Raw genomic sequence first — 21,773 nt, forward strand, 5'->3', positions numbered from 1 at the left:
AAGATCATAACCCAGTGTTAACAAATATACAAAAGAATAAAAATTAGTGAATAAATATAACAATAGTACTAATTATCAATGAAATAAATTAATTAAATTTAAGTAACTATAGTGAAAGCAAAATTATCAAAATTTTCATTCTAAAAAGTGTGCAGTAGTTTATTTTAATACAACTCTATACTCTGTATACAACTTTTTTTCAAGTTTTATTGCTCCATTTTTTAGACTAAAAAATTAATGACTGAGATCATAGCTCAATGATATGCCTAAAAATATCCCCATTAGGTACAATAAAATAAATATAGGAGCAACTTCATAGACTTGGACGAATAGAACTGCTTCACATACTGCAGTTTTTTATGTTACACTTGAGAGTTTGTTTATTTATTTTATTTAATTTTCTTGTTTTTTTCTTTAAATTTTTTTATCAAACTGAACGCAGTCCATTGAATATGGGACTTGGGAAAACTTGGATTCATGACGTATTGCCTCATTTTGTGCTGCCTGACAGATTTAGTTTTAATTTTTTAATACCTTTTTTTTTAACCTTCACCCAAAATTTGGCCTAACCCTAACAGTTGTACAAAAAATCATTAAGCATTTCCGTAAAAACTGCATGTATTTAAAGAATTCCTACAAGTTTTTCCTACAATAGTCCTACCACAGTGTCCAATACTTTTATGGTAACCTATATTTCTTCAATTATATTTATTACTCAAATAAACTTGAGTTACAGTTGTTTAAATTTGTTCTTTAATAAAAAGGGAAGTCCCTAATAAATTCTCAATTTTCGTTTAGGCATTTTCTAATGAAAATAAAAACCTTTAACAATAATAAACCATTCGGATTCGTTATATAAAAAATATTTTTAAAAAAAATTAATTATAAAATTGTTAGTAAGTACCAGCATAACAAGCGATCTAGTAGAACTTATTTTAATCAATTAAAATTGTACTTAAGTAACTTTACAAAACATTTTTTGGAGTATTTTATGCACAGTTAAACTATTTTCGATCAAAAACAAATGTATAAATGAATTGTGCTATTTATTTAATTTCTTGATAACTACCAATCTAAAAAACACCGATATTTTAAAGTCCTGAGTCCTGACTTTTCTCGTAAACAAAAGCTTAAATTATTTCAAACGTATTGCTCAACTAGGATCTACTAATTTCTTTAAAATAGATAATTTCAAACTAATAAATTTTAGCAGCTAAAATCACGTGTAGTTAGTTTGAATTACACTAGAAACATCTATTCATAAAAAAATACATTTTTATAAATTACAAATTTTGTTTCAAAAACAGCTAAACTAGCAAAAACCAAATATATAATAATATTTTAAATAGTGCTTTTCATATTTGTTATCGGAGAAAAGTGAAATGCTATTTAGTAATTCATATTTTTATTGTGTATTGAATAACTACTCATTCTTCTGTTATTATTTTTTACTTTTTTTTCAGAGACCAAAGCTTAATAAGCATAATTTAAATAAAAAATTTTTTTTCCATCTTGTAACTAATTCTATTTTTTAAAGATTTAGGATTTTTTTTTTAATTTAGTCTATATTTATCTTTAACTCATTTTACTAAAAAAGGTGAATTCTAAACAAAATAATACTAGATTTAGCCTGTTTTAAACTTTACATTTTTTAGATAACTTCATCAAGACCAGATGCTTATTGCTTACTTTACTACTCAAAAATTATTTAAGTGTGTATTTACACTTGATGTGTTTACGTACATTAATCTACTATTTTGTTCTCGTTTGCTTTCAGTAATCCATCCATACACTATGTTTTATTTTACGTTATTGTTGAATACGTCAATATAGCTTAATCTAATATAAAAAAAAAAACATTTTTGTTACAGCATTACTTTTGGATAACTTTATCTCTAAATAAATGTATATAGTTAATTACCGAAAAGATCTGAATAAAAAACAACACAGTTATTTTATTTATACTACTATAGGGTGAAAATAGTACGTTAGTTATTTTTAAAATATTACAAAACAAAGCTTTTGTTATAAACTTTAAGTGTCTTCGTATTTATAGTATATATATTGTAAAAAAGGTAATTTAATGAAAGGATAGTTTAAGTTGTACTCATTTAGTTTTTAATTTCTAGTTTAATTTAAGAAAAGGCACAAATAAGTAAACATTTTTTAATTTTAAATGTTTTAATTTGTTTAAATTACTAATTTTAATAACATAAAATGAAAGAATAGATATTTGCTCTTAAAGTATTGCAATTTGCGAGAATACTTAATGTGCTATCTCAACTGAACACTGAATACTTAATAAACATTTGTCTGTTTTAATTATAATCACATTCTCGTGTATTTTTTGTAAATAATTGTAAATCCAAATGGCAGACCTGCACTTTAGTATGTAGAAGTTTAACACAACTACCCTAAAGTTACTTTTATCAAAAACTCTTAAGGTGAATGTATTTTGAAAATTTAACCTGATAGTTTAAAATTTAAATAACTTATTTTTAAAACTTCTTAAAAACACACTAAACTGTGTTTGCGGTGCATGACTCGATAATCGACAGTTTTTCTCTTACACTAGGTCCTTAGACCAGACCAGGGGCGTGTCAAGACATCTAGACAAATGGGATTCACAATTTTTTTTTAATTCTTAATTTGCCGCTTAAGTACGCATTTCTTAGGTATGCAATGCCAGTTAAGTACGCATTGTGCGTACTATGCAATATTTCGCAAACTACTTACATATTTTTTTATCAAATTTTAAACTTGTTACATTTAATCTATCTATAATAAAAAATATTTTTTTTAAGCAATTTAATCTATAAAAAATAAAATGTATAAATGTTGTGGCTTACAGATATAAAAAAAAAACAACTTAAAAAAAATTGAAATTTCACTAAAAAAAATGTGTAAACTTATACAATTAAATTAAAATATATTTAGATTATAATTAAATGTTTGCCTGATGGTGCAGGGATTCTAACGATGTTTTGAAATTTCTATGAGTTGAAAATTTCAAAAAATCAACTCTGTGGCCAACAGATATACAAAATAAAATAACTTAAATAAAAATATTAAAATACCATTAAATGATAAAGAATAAACTGTTAGGTGGTGTAGTGGTCTAAAGATGATTTTGAAAACTGTCTGAATTAAGCTTTTCAAGGTTTAAAAGTTTCACACAACATTATTAGGTTATGCTTAACTTAAGTTGAGCACCAATATCAAGCTGAAATTATAGTACATTCAATATCTTATATAAGCACAATTAAAAGCTAAAAAAACTGATACTTTGTATTTAACAAGCCAAATAAATACACAGTAAGAACTAAATTTATATATTATAAAGTAAAAAATTTTACCAATTTTTTTTTACAATATTATAATCAATATAAACTATTTTATTGAAATAATCACTTTATATTGTAAAATAAAAGCGATTAAATATTAAAGTTTTGTTATTTATGACAAATAAGTTTAATTTTATTTTAAATTTATAAAAGAAAAAATTTTAGCTTGAAATTATGGTTAAATAAGACATCAAATCTATTATAACTTCAGCTTGATATTGGTGCTCACTTAAAGTTAAGCATAACCCACTATTATATACAATCAACTAAGTAAAACAAAACTTTAGTGGTAATATTGGACATATTTTAAGTAAAATTGTACTTACTAGTTGAAAAACAATACTTAATCAAAAGTTGTTTACAGTAACAATTTATAATGGGAACTAAGAGCATCTAAGTAAAAAGTTTCCTAGAAAAAAAGTGTTACTATAAAACTTTTACCTATTATCACGTCACGATAAAAAAATTATTTGAAATCTATTTCAGATGGGCAAAAACGAGTATTTTTTGTTATGGAAACTTATAATCTTTGAGTGTTATAAACTCAACATTCGTTATTCAAAGTTTACCAAATAATCAGAATAAAGTCAATAAACAACGTTTTTGCTGATATTATAAGAATCTTTTTTTTCAAAGCTTCAGGAAATTTTCGAGCAAAACTAAAAAAAAAAATAAAATTAACGTGTTTTTTAGGAATAACAAAGCGAAAAGTTAAAGATCTAAAAAAAAAAAATCTTCATAATTTTTGTTTTACCTTGCTTTTCATACTTTTAGGTTAAACATATAATTAAAGAGAAAAGATGTAATAGATGCAAAGTAGCTAAAAGTTATCAAAGTTTATACGAAATAGTTAATGTAATACTTTTTAATTGTATCTAGAAACAGAGTTTTAAAAGAAAAAATAAGAGTTTTCTAGAAAAAGAGAAAAGATGTAATAGATGCAAAGTAGCTAAAAGTTATCCAAGTTTATACAAAATAGTTAATGTAATACTTTTTAATTGTATCTAGAAATAGAGTTTTGTGTTTAACGTAACTCATAATTGAAGTTACTTGCATTTGAAGTTCAAGTTAAAAATTGTTTTTGATTTAAGCTTTTGTAATTAAGCATTAGTGTTTTAATTTCTAATATTTTAAAGCTATTAGAAAAACGCCACAGTCTTAAAAATTTTAGATTAATAAATAAACAATATTTTATCCTTATCTAATGCGTTCCGGGATTTTAAGAGTAAGAGCTTTATAAAAGAAACTTTTTTTTTAGTTTTTTTGCAATTAGTTTTTTTAAATTATACGTTTGATAATTTAAGTTTACAAAGCAAAAGCTTCACAACTACTAAATAAAAAAAAACAAGTTATAGCAACTCTGCATGATAGAGTTAAGTTTGTACGAGAAAAAAAGTACTTGTATTAAATTTCTAGAAGTAAAGTCTTTTAAAATCCGCTCATAAGCTTTTTTTTCAGTAAGATACCAAAATATTAAGTTATTACATCAATTTAAGCCCTCGAGAAGACGTCCAAAATAACACACAAAACTAAGATTTTGCAAACTTTGAATCTCTAAACAAATTACACTAAATTGCATAAGGTTAGAAAATTATTTAAATCAGCCCCAAATTTGAAAAAAAATGTAAACTATAGATTTAGTGAAACTTGAACTTTTATAAAAATAGAACTAATAATGCTTTTAGGATATATATATATTTCTTGAGTTATTCATAAAGAGTTCTTTTGTGTAAAGTACTAGTCCTGGACAAGAAGTTAGAAGGTATGGTGGTTTGCAACTAACCAAAGGGTTCTTTGTGCACTAGGTCCTTAGATCACATATTTTGAGTATTTTTTTTGTTTCTAAATAAACTACAATATTATATAGTTGATAATTAATTATAAGTGTATAATTATTTGAGGCCATTAAGGGTTAAAGCATTAAGAAAAATATACTCAAGTAGTAATAACTATCATTAAACTTTTGGTAATTACCTAGGATGATGTTGCACCAATATCAAGCTGAAATTATATTATATTTGATGTCTTTTTTAACCATAATTCTAGGCTATAAACCAATGTTTAAAGCCTAATATGTTTAAACTAAAAAATACTTTGTTTTAAATAAGCTATATAAATACATAGTAGGGATTAAATATATTTATTATAAACTAAAATATTTAACAGATTTTATTTTACAATATCACAATCTATATAAATATTGAAGTATTTAATTTATATTGTAAAACAAACAATTATATATTTAAGTTATATTAGTTTCTGATAAATAAGTTTGATTTTATTTATGTATTTACAAAATATAACTTTTTAGCCTAAAATTATAGTTAAAAAAGACATCAAATATAATATAATTTCAGCTTGATATTGGTGCAACATCATCCTAGGTAATTACCAATTTTTTTTTGTGTTACAGGGTTGCCACACACTCAGGGAACTCAGGGAATTTTCAAACTGTAGAAAATCTCAGGGAAACTCAGGGAATTTTGGCATTTTTCTTTTAACTCAGGGAAGTTTTGATTTTTTCTCTAAATTTCAGGGAAGTTTTTGAAAATCTCAGGGAAATTTTTTTCTAGATCTAGAATGAGGTTTAGTTAATCCAGTTTCAATATTTTGTTCAAAAGTAGTAATTTTTATTATTTAAGTGGTTATTTAGAATTTTTTTAGCCTTGCGGCTAGTTCTTCAATATTCTTAGTATTAACATTGTAGTTTTTTTAAGTTTTAAATTTATATTTACTTAAGTAAAATCAAACAGTTTAGAGAAATGAAAGTTGTTGTTAATTATTCATTGAAAAGTTCTAATAAACTTTATTTTTAGTTACTTATGTAGTTTAAAAAACACTATGTTGTACTATTAGTTCTTATTTTATAAATAATAAAGTTATTTGTTATTTGTTTACAACTACTTGTTTTCAGTAAAAAAAATTAAAATGAATACAGATTAGTGTTGTATTACTTTTGTTAAAAAAATTGAGGTTAAATTTTTGTTTATAAATAATAATTTCAAAAGTAGTAGCAGTAATGGTAATTAATTTTTTAGTGTGAATGTTTTAATATACTTAACAACTTTTTTGCAGATTTAATTTAAAAGCTTTTTTAAGTATTATGAATAAAGTACAGTTTAAAACCTTGTTTAAAAAAAGTTGGCTTAACCATAAAGACTTCAAAGATTGGTTACTTGAGGATGTAGACAAAGAGAATTTTTTTTTTAAGATTTGAAAAATACTCAGGAAAACTCAGGGAAATTTAAGGTTACTCAGGGAAATTTTTGGTCACTCAAGGAAGATTTTTTGGCTCAAAGAGTGGCAACCCTGGTGTTATAATTTTTTAAATCTATAAACCATATTTATGGTGGTAGCATTCCAGTATATTTTCAATATTTTTATGCTATTTAACACAGTTTTTACCTTATATTTAATTTAATTATATACAAGAAATGATTAACAAGAAGTTAGCAGTATGAAAGTATAAGTATGTAAGCGTAAAACATAATTTTTTAAAGCAATTTTCTTGCTAACTTTCAAGTACTTTATATTTATTTTTAAGATCTAAAAATTTACTTATGGCTTCTTCAGAGTCTAAACTTGCGGTAGGATGTATTTTTGACGATTTAAAGATTTTTAGTAATTATAAAAACACTTAAAAAAAAAAAACAACTCATACAACTGATTTGCGTAGGCTAATCAAATGAATTTTGGTTTTTGCAATTTTCTTGCTAACTTTCAAGTACTTTATATTTATTTTTAAGATCTAAAAATTTACTTATGGCTTCTTCAGAGTCTAAACTTGCGGTAGGATGTATTTTTGACGATTTAAAGATTTTTAGTAATTATAAAAACACTTAAAAAAAAAACAACTCATACAACTGATTTGCGTAGGCTAATCGAATGAATTTTGGTTTTTGCAATTTTCTTGCTAACTTTCAAGTACTTTATATTTATTTTTAAGATCTAAAAATTTACTTATGGCTTCTTCAGAGTCTAAACTTGCGGTAGGATGTATTTTTGACGATTTAAAGATTTTTAGTAATTATAAAAACACTTAAAAAAAAAACAACTCATACAACTGATTTGCGTAGGCTAATCGAATGAATTTTGGTTTTTGCAATTTTCTTGCTAACTTTCAAGTACTTTATATTTATTTTTAAGATCTAAAAATTTACTTATGGCTTCTTCAGAGTCTAAACTTGCGGTAGGATGTATTTTTGACGATTTAAAGATTTTTAGTAATTATAAAAACACTTAAAAAAAAAAACAACTCATACAACTGATTTGCGTAGGCTAATCGAATGAATTTTGGTTTTTGCAATTTTCTTGCTAACTTTCAAGTACTTTATATTTATTTTTAAGATCTAAAAATTTACTTATGGCTTCTTTAGAGTCTAAACTTGCGGTAGGATGTATTTTTGACGATTTAAAGATTTTTAGTAATTATAAAAACACTTAAAAAAAAACAACTCATACAACTGATTTGCGTAGGCTAATCGAATGAATTTTGGTTTTTGCAATTTTCTTGCTAACTTTCAAGTACTTTATATTTATTTTTAAGATCTAAAAATTTACTTATGGCTTCTTCAGAGTCTAAACTTGCGGTAGGATGTATTTTTGACGATTTAAAGACTTTTAGTAATTATAAAAACACTTAAAAAAAAAACAACTCATACAACTGATTTGCGTAGGCTAATCGAATGAATTTTGGTTTTTGCAATTTTCTTGCTAACTTTCAAGTACTTTATATTTATTTTTAAGATCTAAAAATTTACTTATGGCTTCTTCAGAGTCTAAACTTGCGGTAGGATGTATTTTTGACGATTTAAAGATTTTTAGTAATTATAAAAACACTTAAAAAAAAAAAACAACTCATACAACTGAGGGTAATCGATTGAATTTTTATTTGGTGAAATCAAATTTAAATGAACGCTTATATAGAGTTAATCACTTGAGAAAACATATTCAAGTTTGCTTTGGGTTGGAATTAATATAGTTTTGTAATAAAAAATATAATGTTAAATTAAAGATTAATTTGTTGAAGTTTTTTAAAAAGAATGAAAGAAAACAGCTAAGACATAAAGCTTAAAAGAAGATCGAACTTTGTGTACAGAAAGCAGAAATATCGAAATAAAAGTAAAGTTTAGATAAAAATATACGACAATATAATTACTTTTAAACTTAAGTAATTATTTGTAATATATAAAGTTCAATATTATTGTTTTATTTATTGATTTTGTTTTTTGTTTCACTTGAATTAGATATTTATTAAACTAATAATAAGAAAAATTATCAAAAAATAATTTGCCAAAAGTGGTATCATAGTTGCTGTATTGACAATTTGCCTAAAGATATAGAAAATGTGAATTGGAATTGCGCATCATGTTCTTACTTGGGGTATATTGATAATTCACACGAGGAAAGTATGTAGCCACTGCATTTACTTTTCTGTTTCTATTTTCTGTTCATTTATTTTAAGCTAGGTTTTAATATAATTCACTTTTTTTTCAATGTAAACAGGTTCATTTTTAAGTCTAATTATTTTTAGATAATTTTTCTTATTATTAGTTTAATAAATATCTAATTCAAGTGAAACAAAAAACAAAATCAATAAATAAAACAATAATATTGAACTTTATATATTACAAATAATTACTTAAGTTTAAAAGTAATTATATTGTCGTATATTTTTATCTAAACTTTACTTTTTATTTAATGTTGCATCAGTAAAACACGTGACCATGAGAGCTTTCTCTGAAACGCTAGAATGAACTATGATTTTAGCTCAAAACTTTTCATCAGATCTGAACAGTAAACGAGTGCAACGTGAAATCCTGTTACGATTCCGTAAATTTTATAACAATCGTATGTTTTATTATAAATTTTAAGCACTAGTGATTATTAAAATGATACTAGTGTATATACAGCAAAGTTTTACACAAAGTTTATTACTTGATAAGAACTTACTTAAAATGTAATGATTGAGTATTTTTTTACCATTAAAAGGATTTTGGTCGTCGAGAGCTACGTTTTTGTACATATTTCCAGATGACTAAGAAAGTTTGAAACCTGTATAAAAATAAAAAATAATAAATATAAAGTACTTCAAAGTTTGCAAGAAAATTGCAAAAACCAAAATTCATTCGATTAGCCTACGCAAATCAGTTGTATGAGTTGTTTTTTTTTTTAATTGTTTTTATAATTACTAAAAATCTTTAAATCGTCAAAAATACATCCTACCGCAAGTTTAGACTCTGAAGAAGCCATAAGTAAATTTTTAGATCTTAAAAATAAATATAAAGTACTTGAAAGTTAGCAAGAAAATTGCAAAAACCAAAATTCATTCGATTAGCCTACGCAAATCAGTTGTATGAGTTGTTTTTTTTTTTTAAGTGTTTTTATAATTACTAAAAATCTTTAAATCGTCAAAAATACATCCTACCGCAAGTTTAGACTCTGAAGAAGCCATAAGTAAATTTTTAGATCTTAAAAATAAATATAAAGTACTTGAAAGTTAGCAAGAAAATTGCTTTAAAAAATTATGTTTTACGCTTACATACTTATACTTTCATACTGCTAACTTCTTGTTAATCAAGAAATGGGCTAAAAAACTTTTTTCAAAAATCTGTAAGAAATTTAGAAAACCTCTAAAAGTTTTTATAAAAAAATTTAAACAACCCTTTTAACATGTTAAAATTCAGTAAGTTCTGTTTTCTTTATAGAGCAACAGAATCCAAAGCCTCAAAAAAGCTTGTTTAACAGTTTTTTGAGTTGTCACCCATTAACAGTGGGCTGGGACTTGTGGTAACTACAAGATATAACAAATTATATACATAACTGGCTAGAACTAGATCACTTGTTTTCAAAACTGTTTTGCTTTTTTTTTTTTTTTTCTGTTCTGAAGTATTTTAAAAGTTGCTGGAGTTAAAGTGTAACAATTCTTACTTTTTCTTATGACATAATTTTTTTTTGAAAATTTCATACCTCTACTTATAAATCAGGACCTGATGATAAGATATGGTTTATCTTGTTTAAAAATTAAAATATTTGAAATTTTGTTTGTTTATAGATAACTTATTTATTTCTGAAAATTCAGTGATACTTTTAGGACAAATTTAGGGTCTTACTATAACTCAATAAACTATATTATAACTAATATTATAAGAATATTGAGGATCTTATTTTTAAACAATAAGCCTTAGTAAACCTTCATCTGATTTTTCCTAGACTAGAGCTTATACTGAAGGGAGACTGAAAACAAGTATACAAAAAATTCTGTTTCTAGGCAAAAACTTTTTTTTGAGGTTTTGAAAGAATGTGTTTTAAGTTGTTTAAAGTGAATTCTATAAAAAAAAACTTTAAATTCGTAAAATTTTTGGTTTTAGAACAACTTATATTGTTTTTTATACTACTTATACTATTTTTAACAAAAATAGTAATAAATAATCATAGTAAGTATTTACCAGGGCCGCCACACACTCAGGATACTCAGAGTATATTTAAAAAAACTGTGGTTGATAGTTTGGTTTTTTTGGAAAAATCTCGGGAAACTTTTTAAATTTAAAATATATTAGTTCATTCCAGTTTTTTCATAACATAATTTTTTGATAAAAACTATGAAGAGATTTGAGTAATTTTAAAAGTAAATAAGGCTAAAACTGTTTTAAACATAACTTCTTAAATACTTAAAGCAGATAATAATACAAAAATAGTCTGAAATTTACATTATATTTGACATTTTGATATCCTTGTAATATGATGACCATCTTAACCTTAAAAAACCTTCTAGTTTATTTACATTTAAAAGAATTATAAATTAAATAGTTACATCACAATTAAGATAGTTATAAAATATTGAAATTAAAATTAGTATCCAGTTTAAGCCTTGGTGCGTGGTGATAACATCTCTTGTTTGTTATTATTTGGATTTTGTTTGAAAGCAAATGTTTGTAAATATTTCCATTTGGTTTTGTTCTTAGTTGTTTTCTATAATTCAGGCTTGCCAAAAAAAAAACTGAAATCCTGGAAAAATCTCAAAAAAACATGAAATTTTATAATTCAGGTATAAAAACCTGGAAATTTAAACAAAAATCACTACAAAACCTGGAATTTAAAAAAAAATTTACATGTCTATTTGATACAAGAAATTATTTGTATAAAAAATCATCAATACAAAAAAAAATTTTTTAAAGAACCATACTTAAAGTTGCTTTACAGTATCTTTACAATGTTGTTATACTATTTAAGACAGTTTTTTAACTCAAATTTAATGCTATTTTTAAAATGGACCTAAAAACTTGTTGTTTAAAAAACCTGGAATAAATTTAGAAAACCTGGAAGAAAAAAACTAAAAAAACCTTTAGTAACCCTGTAAGTATGAAAAACATTAATGCAGTCCTGCTCTTAGTGGTTTAAAATAAAGAACATAAAACAATTGTGCTCAATTAATCATTGAAAATAGTGTGCACAGTTTTTCAAATTATGGTAAAAATTAAGTAATTTAGTTAAAGGCCATAGGGGGGGGGGGGGGGTAAGCCATAATTTTTACAAGTTGATCTTATTTTATAGTTTTTTTCTAACCTACAAGATGCTTTTTATTGTTTTAAAAAATTTGAATTATTTTTTGAGATATGAATAGTAAAAGTCCGGCGGCATAACAGGTTCCCTATGGGAAGGGAAAACTAAAACAGCAAAAAAAGACTATTTTGTTTAAAATATATCTCCTCCTACATTTTTCAAGCAATCTTCTTCAAACTTTCACAGTCTAATATTTAAACTATAAAAAAAAGTTACTTGGGACTAAAAATTTTTTTGTAAAAATGAAAAAAAAAAATGAAAAAAAAAATTTTGATAAAATTTTTATTTTTTAAATTATTAAAATTTATAAATAACGTTTTTTCTTATAATATAAGGAACATTTCCTGAAAATTGGTTGAAAAATGAAAGAAGGGATAGATTTTTAGTGAATTTTAAAATTTCCAAGAAAATTGAACCTGAAAAGTTTGCCGGCCATACCTTTGTATCGGAAACTTTTTACAAAAAATAAAATATCTCAAAAGTTAAATGATATTTTTGAATTCTATAAAAACTGGCTTGTAGTTTGTACTTTAAGCTTTCTTGTAGTTTACCCCCTCCTATGGCCTTAATTTTCTTTAAATAAACAATACTTTTTTATGTTTACATGTCTTAATAGTTATGTAAAATGTTAAAGATTGTGAAGAATTATAAAAAATAAATCGATATTGAAATCACTTAAGTTATTATATGCACACTAAAAAGCACAAAGCATGAAAATATTTTCACAAAAAAACTTCTGACAAAACATTAAAAAAACTTCCCTAGCCTTAAATTTTTGTTCAATAGATAAAATTATTAGGATTCATACAAAATGCAGTAGTCACTCTACTCTTTGTCATATTCCTGCATTTTATCAAGTGTATACTGAAAAAATCTCAGTTTCTGAGAAAAAATAATCTTTTATATCTAAAAAACTACTTTTAATTTTGTCAAGCTGTTATTTTTTTTGAAATTAAAATTTACAAATTAAGACCAACTTGAAAAAAGACTGCCTTAACTTAACAGATCTATGTTGTCTTAGTAACTTCTGAAATAAAAAGACGTTATTTAGTAATTATTAAGTGTGTTTTTTTTTTGTTAACCCTATAAAGACCTTTATAATATCATGAAAAATTATTGCAAAAATTTTTGATTTTTACCCGATATACATACTAAAATACTAACTTGTGTTTTCAGTTTGTTGTAAAATATGATAAAAACAGTTTGCTTCCAGTCTAAGCTGCCAAAGTTTATTAAGAATTATAGATGTTTTCAAAAAAGTTACCTAAGTACAAAGGAAGTAGCCACTTTACTTAACAAAGCCAGAAGAAATTTAGTTTCAATAGATTGTGAATTTATAAAGTGTGTTGGAAATGATCAGACTCTTGCAAGATGTTCCATTGTAGACTACAAAATGAATGTTATAGATGACTTTTATGTAAAGCCAACTTCTAGAATTATTTGCTGCAAGTAAGTAGAAACTATATTTTAAATTTACTTTATTGTTTTAATTAGTTAAAGGTCATATAATTAAAGGGTGTCCACCTTGGTTTTTACAAGTTGATCTTATTTTGTAGAGTTTCATCTAAGTTATCAGACATTTTTAATCCCTCGAAAAAATTCAAAGTAGCTTTTGAGATATAACCGATCAAAGTTGGTGTGCTCAATAGATTCCTAATGGAAGGCACAAACCAAAAACATGAAAAAAGACTATTTCATCAAAAATATTTGCTCTCTTTTATTTTAAGTACTTTTTTTTTCAAATTTTAACATAAAGTTTATTACTAGATTCTAAATAGATTGAATGCAGAATTTTTTATAAATTTGAAAAATTAAAATACTATTAAAAAATACCATTTTATTTTAATCAAAAAATTTTATTTTTTAATATTTAAAAAATCATAACATTTAAAGTCTTATAAGTAATAAAAGTAACACTTCCTGAAAGTTTGAAGTCTCTTGCTCAAAAATGAAGAAGAATATAGATTTGAGTGATTTTTAAATTTTCAGAAAAAATTGACTTAAATAATTTGTAGTCTATACGTTTGTATTGGAAACTTTTTACAATAACTATAATATCTCTAAAGTTAAAAAAACTGGCTTTTTGTTTATACTTCAAGCTTTTATAATAAAGCCATTGTTAATTTTTATAAAAAAATGTTGTATCCCCTATGTCCTTAATAGTTATTATTTACATTATCATATGATTAAATAATGAACATTGTTCTTTTGAGATTTAAATTTATTTTTACACAATTAGTAAAAAGTTCTGTTTTTCTTTTCAAAAATTAGAATTCTTTTTTTATATATTTCAACGTAATGAAAAAAGCTTCGGGCCATTTTTTCTCATTACCTTTATTTGGTAGTGATAGTAATGTTTTCACAATTAAATAGACAATACTAGATTCTGCTTCTAATCAAAACTTTTATTAATTAGCAAAGCTAGTATGACACCACACAACCTTCTACAATAGTTTCCAAGACAATCCATAACTGGCTTTGTTAGATCTAAACAGGCATACAGTATCATGAAAACCAATATTACATTCTAGTCAAGCAGGATTCAGTACTGCTCTACTAAAGCATCCTTTTGTTTGTTTTAAATGATGAGAAAAACATCTCAGTCTTACTGCAGATAGCTGAATATTGCTACTAGTTGAGTGATTAGACAATTAAAATTTTCTCATGTTGAATCTGAAAAGGTTTTAGAAGATAAGCTATAAATAACATCTAGTTGTTTCACTTTTTTTAGAGTATTCTCCCAAAGGTATGCTTCAGTATAGCAGTACCAAATGTCTTTTGATAAGACTAAATCAGCAGTTTCCCATGCCTGTCCAGTTCTAATAAAGCTAAACTAGTTGTGGATTTTCTTTGAAACAAGTGTTGATGGTTGTGTGGTGCAGCTTAGTGCTTATTGTTAAAATATATAAGTGTATTAGGTCATTTTTTTGCAAATAAACTTATTTTCAACATGTTTTAGTTACCAGTACAGTGGAATAAAGCGAGAACAAGTTGAATCTAACTCTGCCTTAACATATGGTGAAGCCCAAAGGAGAGTAGAAAATCATTTAAAAGACAACTTAATAGTTGGATCTTCTCTTTGGAATGATTATAGAGTATTGAAAATAGATCGAAATAGGTATACTAAACATACTATAGATGTTTCACAAATACAACCTATAAGATATCTAATGGGACAAAAAGGACATTTTAGACGTGGTCCTTTTGGTCTAAAACATATGGCAAAGGAACTTTTGGGTAGTGAAATACAAAATTTGTGTCATTGTTCTGTAGAAGATGCTTCAGCTGCTATGAAGCTATTCCAATTAGTAGAAGAAACTTTCGTGAAAGAAAACTATGAGTCCATGTGCAAGTTTTTTGAAAAACGTAAAAAAAGTAGAGAAGAATTAATAATCACTGCTTTATAGGATAATTTAATTTTTTGTAGGACATTTTATAGAACAGTTAGATAATAAATTTAATTAATATTTGTGCTTTTATATAATTTTTCAGATCTACAAATACGACTCTCATAAAGTTTAAAAGTTTTGATTTGATTTTTTATAATATCTTTTTAAAATTTAACTGTAGTATATTTCAGTATTTTTACATATTGCTTATATCTAATATTATAAAAGTTATATCTAATAATATTAATTAAGTAATAGTTTGTTTTAAAACAGTTAATTCTTTCTAAAATCATTAATATTGTTAAATTCTGTTCAAAAAATATTGTAGAATAACTTTTTTTGTTTTTTAACTTTTTATGAATATTTTACTTTTCCGCAGTCAAAATAAAGCAATTTTTTAAAGCTTTTATTCTTAAGATTATAACTTTTTTTTGATATGTGCTAAAGTACTTTTTAATATTTTAAAATATTGAAAAATTTTAATTTAAAATGGTTTAAATCTTAATGCTTTAGATTTGTAATATTAGATCTCACCACTTAATTGATATTTGAGTATTTATCTTATTTAGATATTATAACATTATAAGATGTTCTATTACTTTTTATCTTTTTACTTTATTAGTAAAAAACTTTAATAGGTTATTATAAAACCAAGTGCTAATTTAATTAATATTATTTGATCTTTGTTGAAAAAGTTAAAGCTTTTATATAATGAATATTTTTTCTTAGTTTTTAGAGAAAATAAACTATTGAACAGTTCGAGTTATTTTCCTTTTAATTGTATATATTTATATCTTTAAAACACTATAAATACAGTTTAGTTAGACAAGATTACTTAACTTATTATCATTTTTTTCATTGTCAATATGACAGTTTTGTAAGTACAAAATGCTTGTCAATGTAACTTAAAGTTTCTTTAATGAAGCTCTTTTCAATTTTGATACTTAACATTTTCATAATCATTTTTACTTGCTTAAGAACAGATACAACCTTCTGGATTATAATGTAGCAGGCAATACTCTGGTAGTATCATCTGCCATATATCATATCTGCCATATATCATATCCGGTCTATGAGCGGACATCCTCATGTTGTCAAATATTTATAATATTTCAAGTAACCATTTCAGTATTTTGTGATAGTTTTTAAACTCTATAACTTGTCAAACATCTTCAAAGTTAAAGAGAAATTAAATTTTGTTTTAGTACCAATTCAATACTTTTTGTAAACAAAAAACAACACAACCTACTGCGTTACGTAGGAAAACTTACTTCAGCTCTTTTACTAGTTTTCGTTAGTTTTTGATATGTGATCAAATATAGTAAATGAATTTAAGCTGAGCCTTAATGTCTCCGTAAATGTTTATTTTGATTTCAAGTTATTTATTATAAAAGAGGGTCTCTGTAATGATATTAACATCTCATTTTCGTATTTAAAAAGCGAATGTTGTGGAGTGTTTTGCGCAGATATTTGTGACGTGCTTCTAGTATTAAAAAAACAAACATATTTTTATAAAAAAACAAACATTTTTATTATTTCAAGGAGTTAATTTCATTCCGACGCGTATATATCGGCGTTTGTCTTTCAAATACGCGTTAAAGTTAGTTGCAAAGTTATTACGGTACGATCAAGTAACGTTTTACTTCAATTATTGAGAGTCAAGAAAACGTCTACATAGCGGAGTTGATGTTAGTATTTATGTAACTTTACGATTGTTGATACTTTTTATAGATTTTATTTGTGTCGTGATTTAATAGTTTCTTTCTTCAGAACTAAGAATTATTATTGAAAATAAATTAAATTGCATTTATTCAAAGTGTGTTTTATTCATAACTTAGGAAATAGTTTTGTAACTTATAATTGTAGCTACTTGTAACTAAAGCTGTCAGTTAGTAAGTTACTGGAGACCACGTAGTTAATACAAAAACATAAAAATCATTAAAATAACCCATTTGGTTAAATCTCTTTAATTTTTAGCTGAGTGAAATACTATTTTCTAAACAAATCACAAATAAGATTTTGTAATTTGTCTCCTTGAATGCAAGGTTTGAAGCTTGATTATAACTGTTAAACAAATTGTAAGTATGTAATTGAAATATAAAGACTATTTTTTTAAACATATCTAAAAACACATTATTCTCCGTCAAATAATTTACTCTGTTAATTCAATTTATGTTATGCATACTAGCTTAAAGCATGGTCTGGTCGTTTTAGCTAGAAAATCTGCAATTTTGAACAAAAATCAAATATCAATAGTAACAACGATTAAAAGCACATCAAAAAAATTAACTATTTTTGAAATATTTTTAAACCTAAAATATAGCCGCTTTTTAATAATAACGATCGATTCAAAGTAAAGGTAACAGATGAAAATAGCCTTAAAAATCCAATTAATAAATAGTAATACTCGTAAAGTTTGACTAAAAAAACTTTGTTGTATTTTTTTTCTGTTTCGTTACAGGTATAAATTTAAATAACATAAATAACTTGTTTATTTTTATTTATCAAAATGGAAACATAATTTGTTCATTTTTTTTCTCAATAAATGACAATTACGCAAGGTCAAATAGTATTTGAAAAGTAAATACATTTAAATAAGCGAGATATACTTTTATATTTTTTAATACTGATACATTATATCTAGAAGTGTTTGGGTAGTATTTTACAATGTTTATATGAAGTCAGTTTATGTAGAAAATTTTAAAATCTATCTTAAACGTTTCCTGAGTAACAAAATAGCAATACTAAGAAAACAGATATATATTGACCAAAATTAGGAACCACTAAAGTCATTATCAGAAAAGTAATCCATCAGAATATAAAAAACTATTTGAGATAAATGTAAAGTTTTTGTTAGTGATATATAACGCATTAAGTAGTTAAATTTTACAAATCAAGACCCAGTAAAAATCAAAACAAGTTTTCTAAATAGGCGACGTTTTGCTTCCCAATAAGTATGATAACCTTTAAGATCTCGTTAAAATCAACGTAAACTAGTAAAAAGCACTAAAAACTTAGGTTAAATTGTTTTATAAATAAACTCTACATTAATTTTAAATTTTATAATATTTCTCTACTTAAAGTAAGTTCAAATTATACAACTAAGTTTTTATTCATATGTTTGTATTTATAAATATATCGAGAGAGCAAGTAGACCTATCACATAAATGCATATTGTACTTGAATTTTGCAAGTGAATCGTTCGCAGTCTATTGAATTATTTGCGTACGAAACAGTTGTTTTAGCTCTTCATTTTAAAATAATATAATTAATGATATATTTTAAGCTCGGTAAAGACTTCTTTAAGTTTGTTTTAAAATTTTCTTAACTATTTCTGACATTTACTGAGTACTTTTACTAAATAATATTTTGTTTTAGTTGCTTAAATTTTAAACTATGAAAAAATAACGGATGTACTTCTAAACTACGGATCTTATTGTAAATTTGAATGGTTTAGTACGCTAACATTTAAGTTTTTTATAATAGTTCCAAAAAAAAAGAAAAAAAGATAGGAATGCTTAATTAAGAAGATACAAATAAGGTAGAGAGCGGCATTTTTTAATAAGTAAAGGATCCTTTTAATTGTAGTGATCTACCGGATACACAAATTAGGATCCAAATCTTTTTTCTTAATTAGTATCTGACTAGATCCACATCTTGGTTCTGATGGATCGCTACTTAAAACTTTATACTTAATTAGTATTAAAAATACACAGGGTTCTTTTTATATATGAAAACTAATTAATTTAGTAAATTTAAAAGACTAATTAACTTTGTTACGGAAACATTTTTTATTGATGTTTGTAAACTAATTACTATTATTTTATATAGATTTAAAATTTAAATATCTAAAAAAACTACTTATAAATATAAAAAAGAGTAAGAACAAACTTAATTAAATAGTTTTAAAAGCAATATATAAGTAAAGATCCGAAAAAAATTATATATAATGTACAAAAAACATTCTGAATAAAAAAAATTGGTATAAATTAGCTAAATATCAAAGTTAAATAATTTGTTATAGTTTAGTAACAGTGATAAACGGAAATTCGAAAATCTTTTAGCGATTTTTATTTAATTAAATATAATAAATGAAAAATTTGTTGTACTTTGTAAATTAAAGTAAAGAAAAAAGCTTTTAGTCAGAGATAAGCAATGTTTTCATTCAGCAGGCTTAATTTACAAAAAAATTGAAATATATAAATACTAACAAAATCATATTTCAAGAATCATATTAAACTTATTACTGACCTGGTGTAAGTTTCAAACTTAAAATAATTAATTTTTACTTTTTATAAATGGATCTCAGAATAGTTTGTGTAAAAATTAAAAAAATACGTGCTCGCGGTTCAATTTTTAAAAAAAGCTTTAAATTTTCAAAATTTACCGTCAGCGGGTCATGCGTTGCCCATCGTAGTATATCTCTAGTTAATTTTAGTTAAGTATAAAAATCTCTTAATTTTTGTGTAATTTTTATCAATAAAAAATATTTTTAACAGTTTTGAAAAGTATCGATTGCCTAATTATCTTTTAATTGTTATTTTTTTCTTTTTCAAAGTTCTTAATGAACGATTAAAAGCTACTTTTCAAGGAGACTTTAAGCAACACTTAATTCTATATAGTAAACATAATTTAATTTGAGTTATTTTAGTTTTATACATTTTTGCAATCTAATTGAAACGTTTCCTTTAATGTCCACATAAAGTTTATTTTAAAAATAATGTTTGAATTTCTAAACTATGTAGTCTTCATTGAAAGTTTAGTCTGTTTTCAAACAGTTAAAACTAATTTATTTTTTAATTAGAAAATTAATAACCTTAAAAATTTTAAACTTCTTATTTTCTCTTTTTTTTTGTTTCAGCTATAAAATCTGTAGATGAAAAACGAATTATAGCTTTAAGAAATGTTATAAAGTGAAAAAAGTAAATTCTTATGTAAAACATAAAGTAAACTAAATTGCTACATATTAGTCTTTTCTGATAGCAAAATGCATGCTTATAAAGAGCAAGTGAAAAATAGTAAAGACTTTTGTAGCTTCTTTAGCAACTAAAAACTATTTTTAAATGTTTTTAAACCTACCTAATTACAATTTGTAAAACTTAATAATTGGTAGTAGTTTTTCCTTGGTGGTTATTTTTTGTCTTTTAATGGTTTATCTAAAAGAACAGAACAATTTTTATGCAAAAAAGAGTTTTAGTCTTTCAGAATTATTGGATCCGGATCCGGTCAAATCTCAGCTAGGATCGGCTGGATGCAGATGTTTTTTTAATTAGGATCCGGCCTGATCCAACCTGATCCGGATCATGGATCCGGTAGATCACTATTTATTTAAACATTTAAACTAACACAAAAAAATTGTACAAAATTATTGATAGAGCTTACTTAGTATTTTGGATTATACATTTTAAAGCTGATTGTTGCTAAAATAACTATATGGTGCACATTATTTGTATGTATAATACTTGATAGTAAATAAATTAAAAAAAAAAAAACATGAATATACTTTGATTTAGTTTTTTATTTATGCAAAGTACAATTTATTGTAAAAAATACTTTAGAAAGAATTTGAACTAAATGTATTTCTACTTTAACTGCACTTTATTGTTATGTTACATATAGATGTACGCTCTAGCTCAGGGTTTCCCAAACTTATTTTCTAAATTACCCCCTTTCCAGAACTTTGAAAAATAATCGCCCCCCACGATTTTACAAAGTAGTTTTTCTCTTGAGTAGAAACTTTTGAGCCGAAAAAGTTGTGTTCGAAATGTAATTTAGTCTTGTACTTCTTATGCACGCACTTTTGAGCTGTGTTCAAAGTAGTTTAAAGGGCTTGAGAAAATAAACTACATTTGTTTTCTTATAAGCCCAGTTAAGTGTATTAAAATACTTAATTATTAAAAAGCCTTGTGTAATCTGTAAATTATCCTGTTTAGATATGAACTGGTTTGAAACTAATGAAACTTTTAGAGTAGTGGTGGACAACTTTTGTAGTCAGCAATTCATACTTACTAAAAAATCTTTTCTAGTTTCAGCTCGTTTAAAAATGTAATTGCGGGCTGCATAATTTAAAAGATAACATATAAGAAAATTAAAAAACTCGAGCAAAATTGTAATAAAATGATTTAGTATTACTGTGATCTAGGAAATACTATTGTGAACTGAAAACAAAAATGAAAGTGTGTTTCAATATATTTAGTATCAAAAAACTAAACTTTGTTTCTTTTGCACAACTAGTTTCCAAGTTACTTAGCATGTCGATATTTGACTGGATCTTAACCGTACGTTACCCATCTGAAATCTTAATTTAAACCTGACATTATAATAATCTCTCATATAACAAATTTCGGACATTTAGAAGTTAATACTAAGTAACTTGTTTAAGCCGCACAAAGTACTAAAATTATTTTATAAATAGGCATATTCTAAAATTACTATACCAGGGATTAAGAAACTATAAAAAAAAAGAACAGTTTTTTTT

General features: G+C 24.6%; 1 protein-coding gene across 1 annotated transcript; it reads left to right on the forward strand.

Moving 5' to 3' along the window:
• The first annotated feature begins 13,086 nt into the window (after positions 1 to 13,086).
• On the forward strand, positions 13,087 to 15,506 carry LOC145829637 (interferon-stimulated gene 20 kDa protein-like). Its single transcript, XM_082937489.1, has 2 exons — positions 13,087 to 13,355; positions 14,866 to 15,506. Exons 1-2 carry the CDS (start codon positions 13,096 to 13,098, stop codon positions 15,311 to 15,313), a joined length of 708 nt encoding a protein of 235 aa, XP_082793615.1. The 5' UTR covers positions 13,087 to 13,095; the 3' UTR covers positions 15,314 to 15,506.
• Positions 15,507 to 21,773: the final 6,267 nt, after the last annotated feature.

This window comes from Thalia democratica, chromosome 2 (genome assembly GCF_965202585.1).
Source record: "Thalia democratica chromosome 2, ktThaDemo2.hap1.1, whole genome shotgun sequence".
NCBI classification, from domain to species: Eukaryota; Metazoa; Chordata; class Thaliacea; order Salpida; family Salpidae; genus Thalia; species Thalia democratica.

Excerpts from the sequence above, each read along its gene's own strand:
- LOC145829637 (XM_082937489.1), top strand. The coding sequence starts at position 13,096 with ATGATAAAAACAGTTTGCTTCCAGTCTAAGCTGCCAAAGTTTATTAAG. Across the intron at positions 13,356-14,865 it reads TCTAGAATTATTTGCTGCAA|TTACCAGTACAGTGGAATAA; the intron begins GTAAGTAGAAAC and ends AACATGTTTTAG.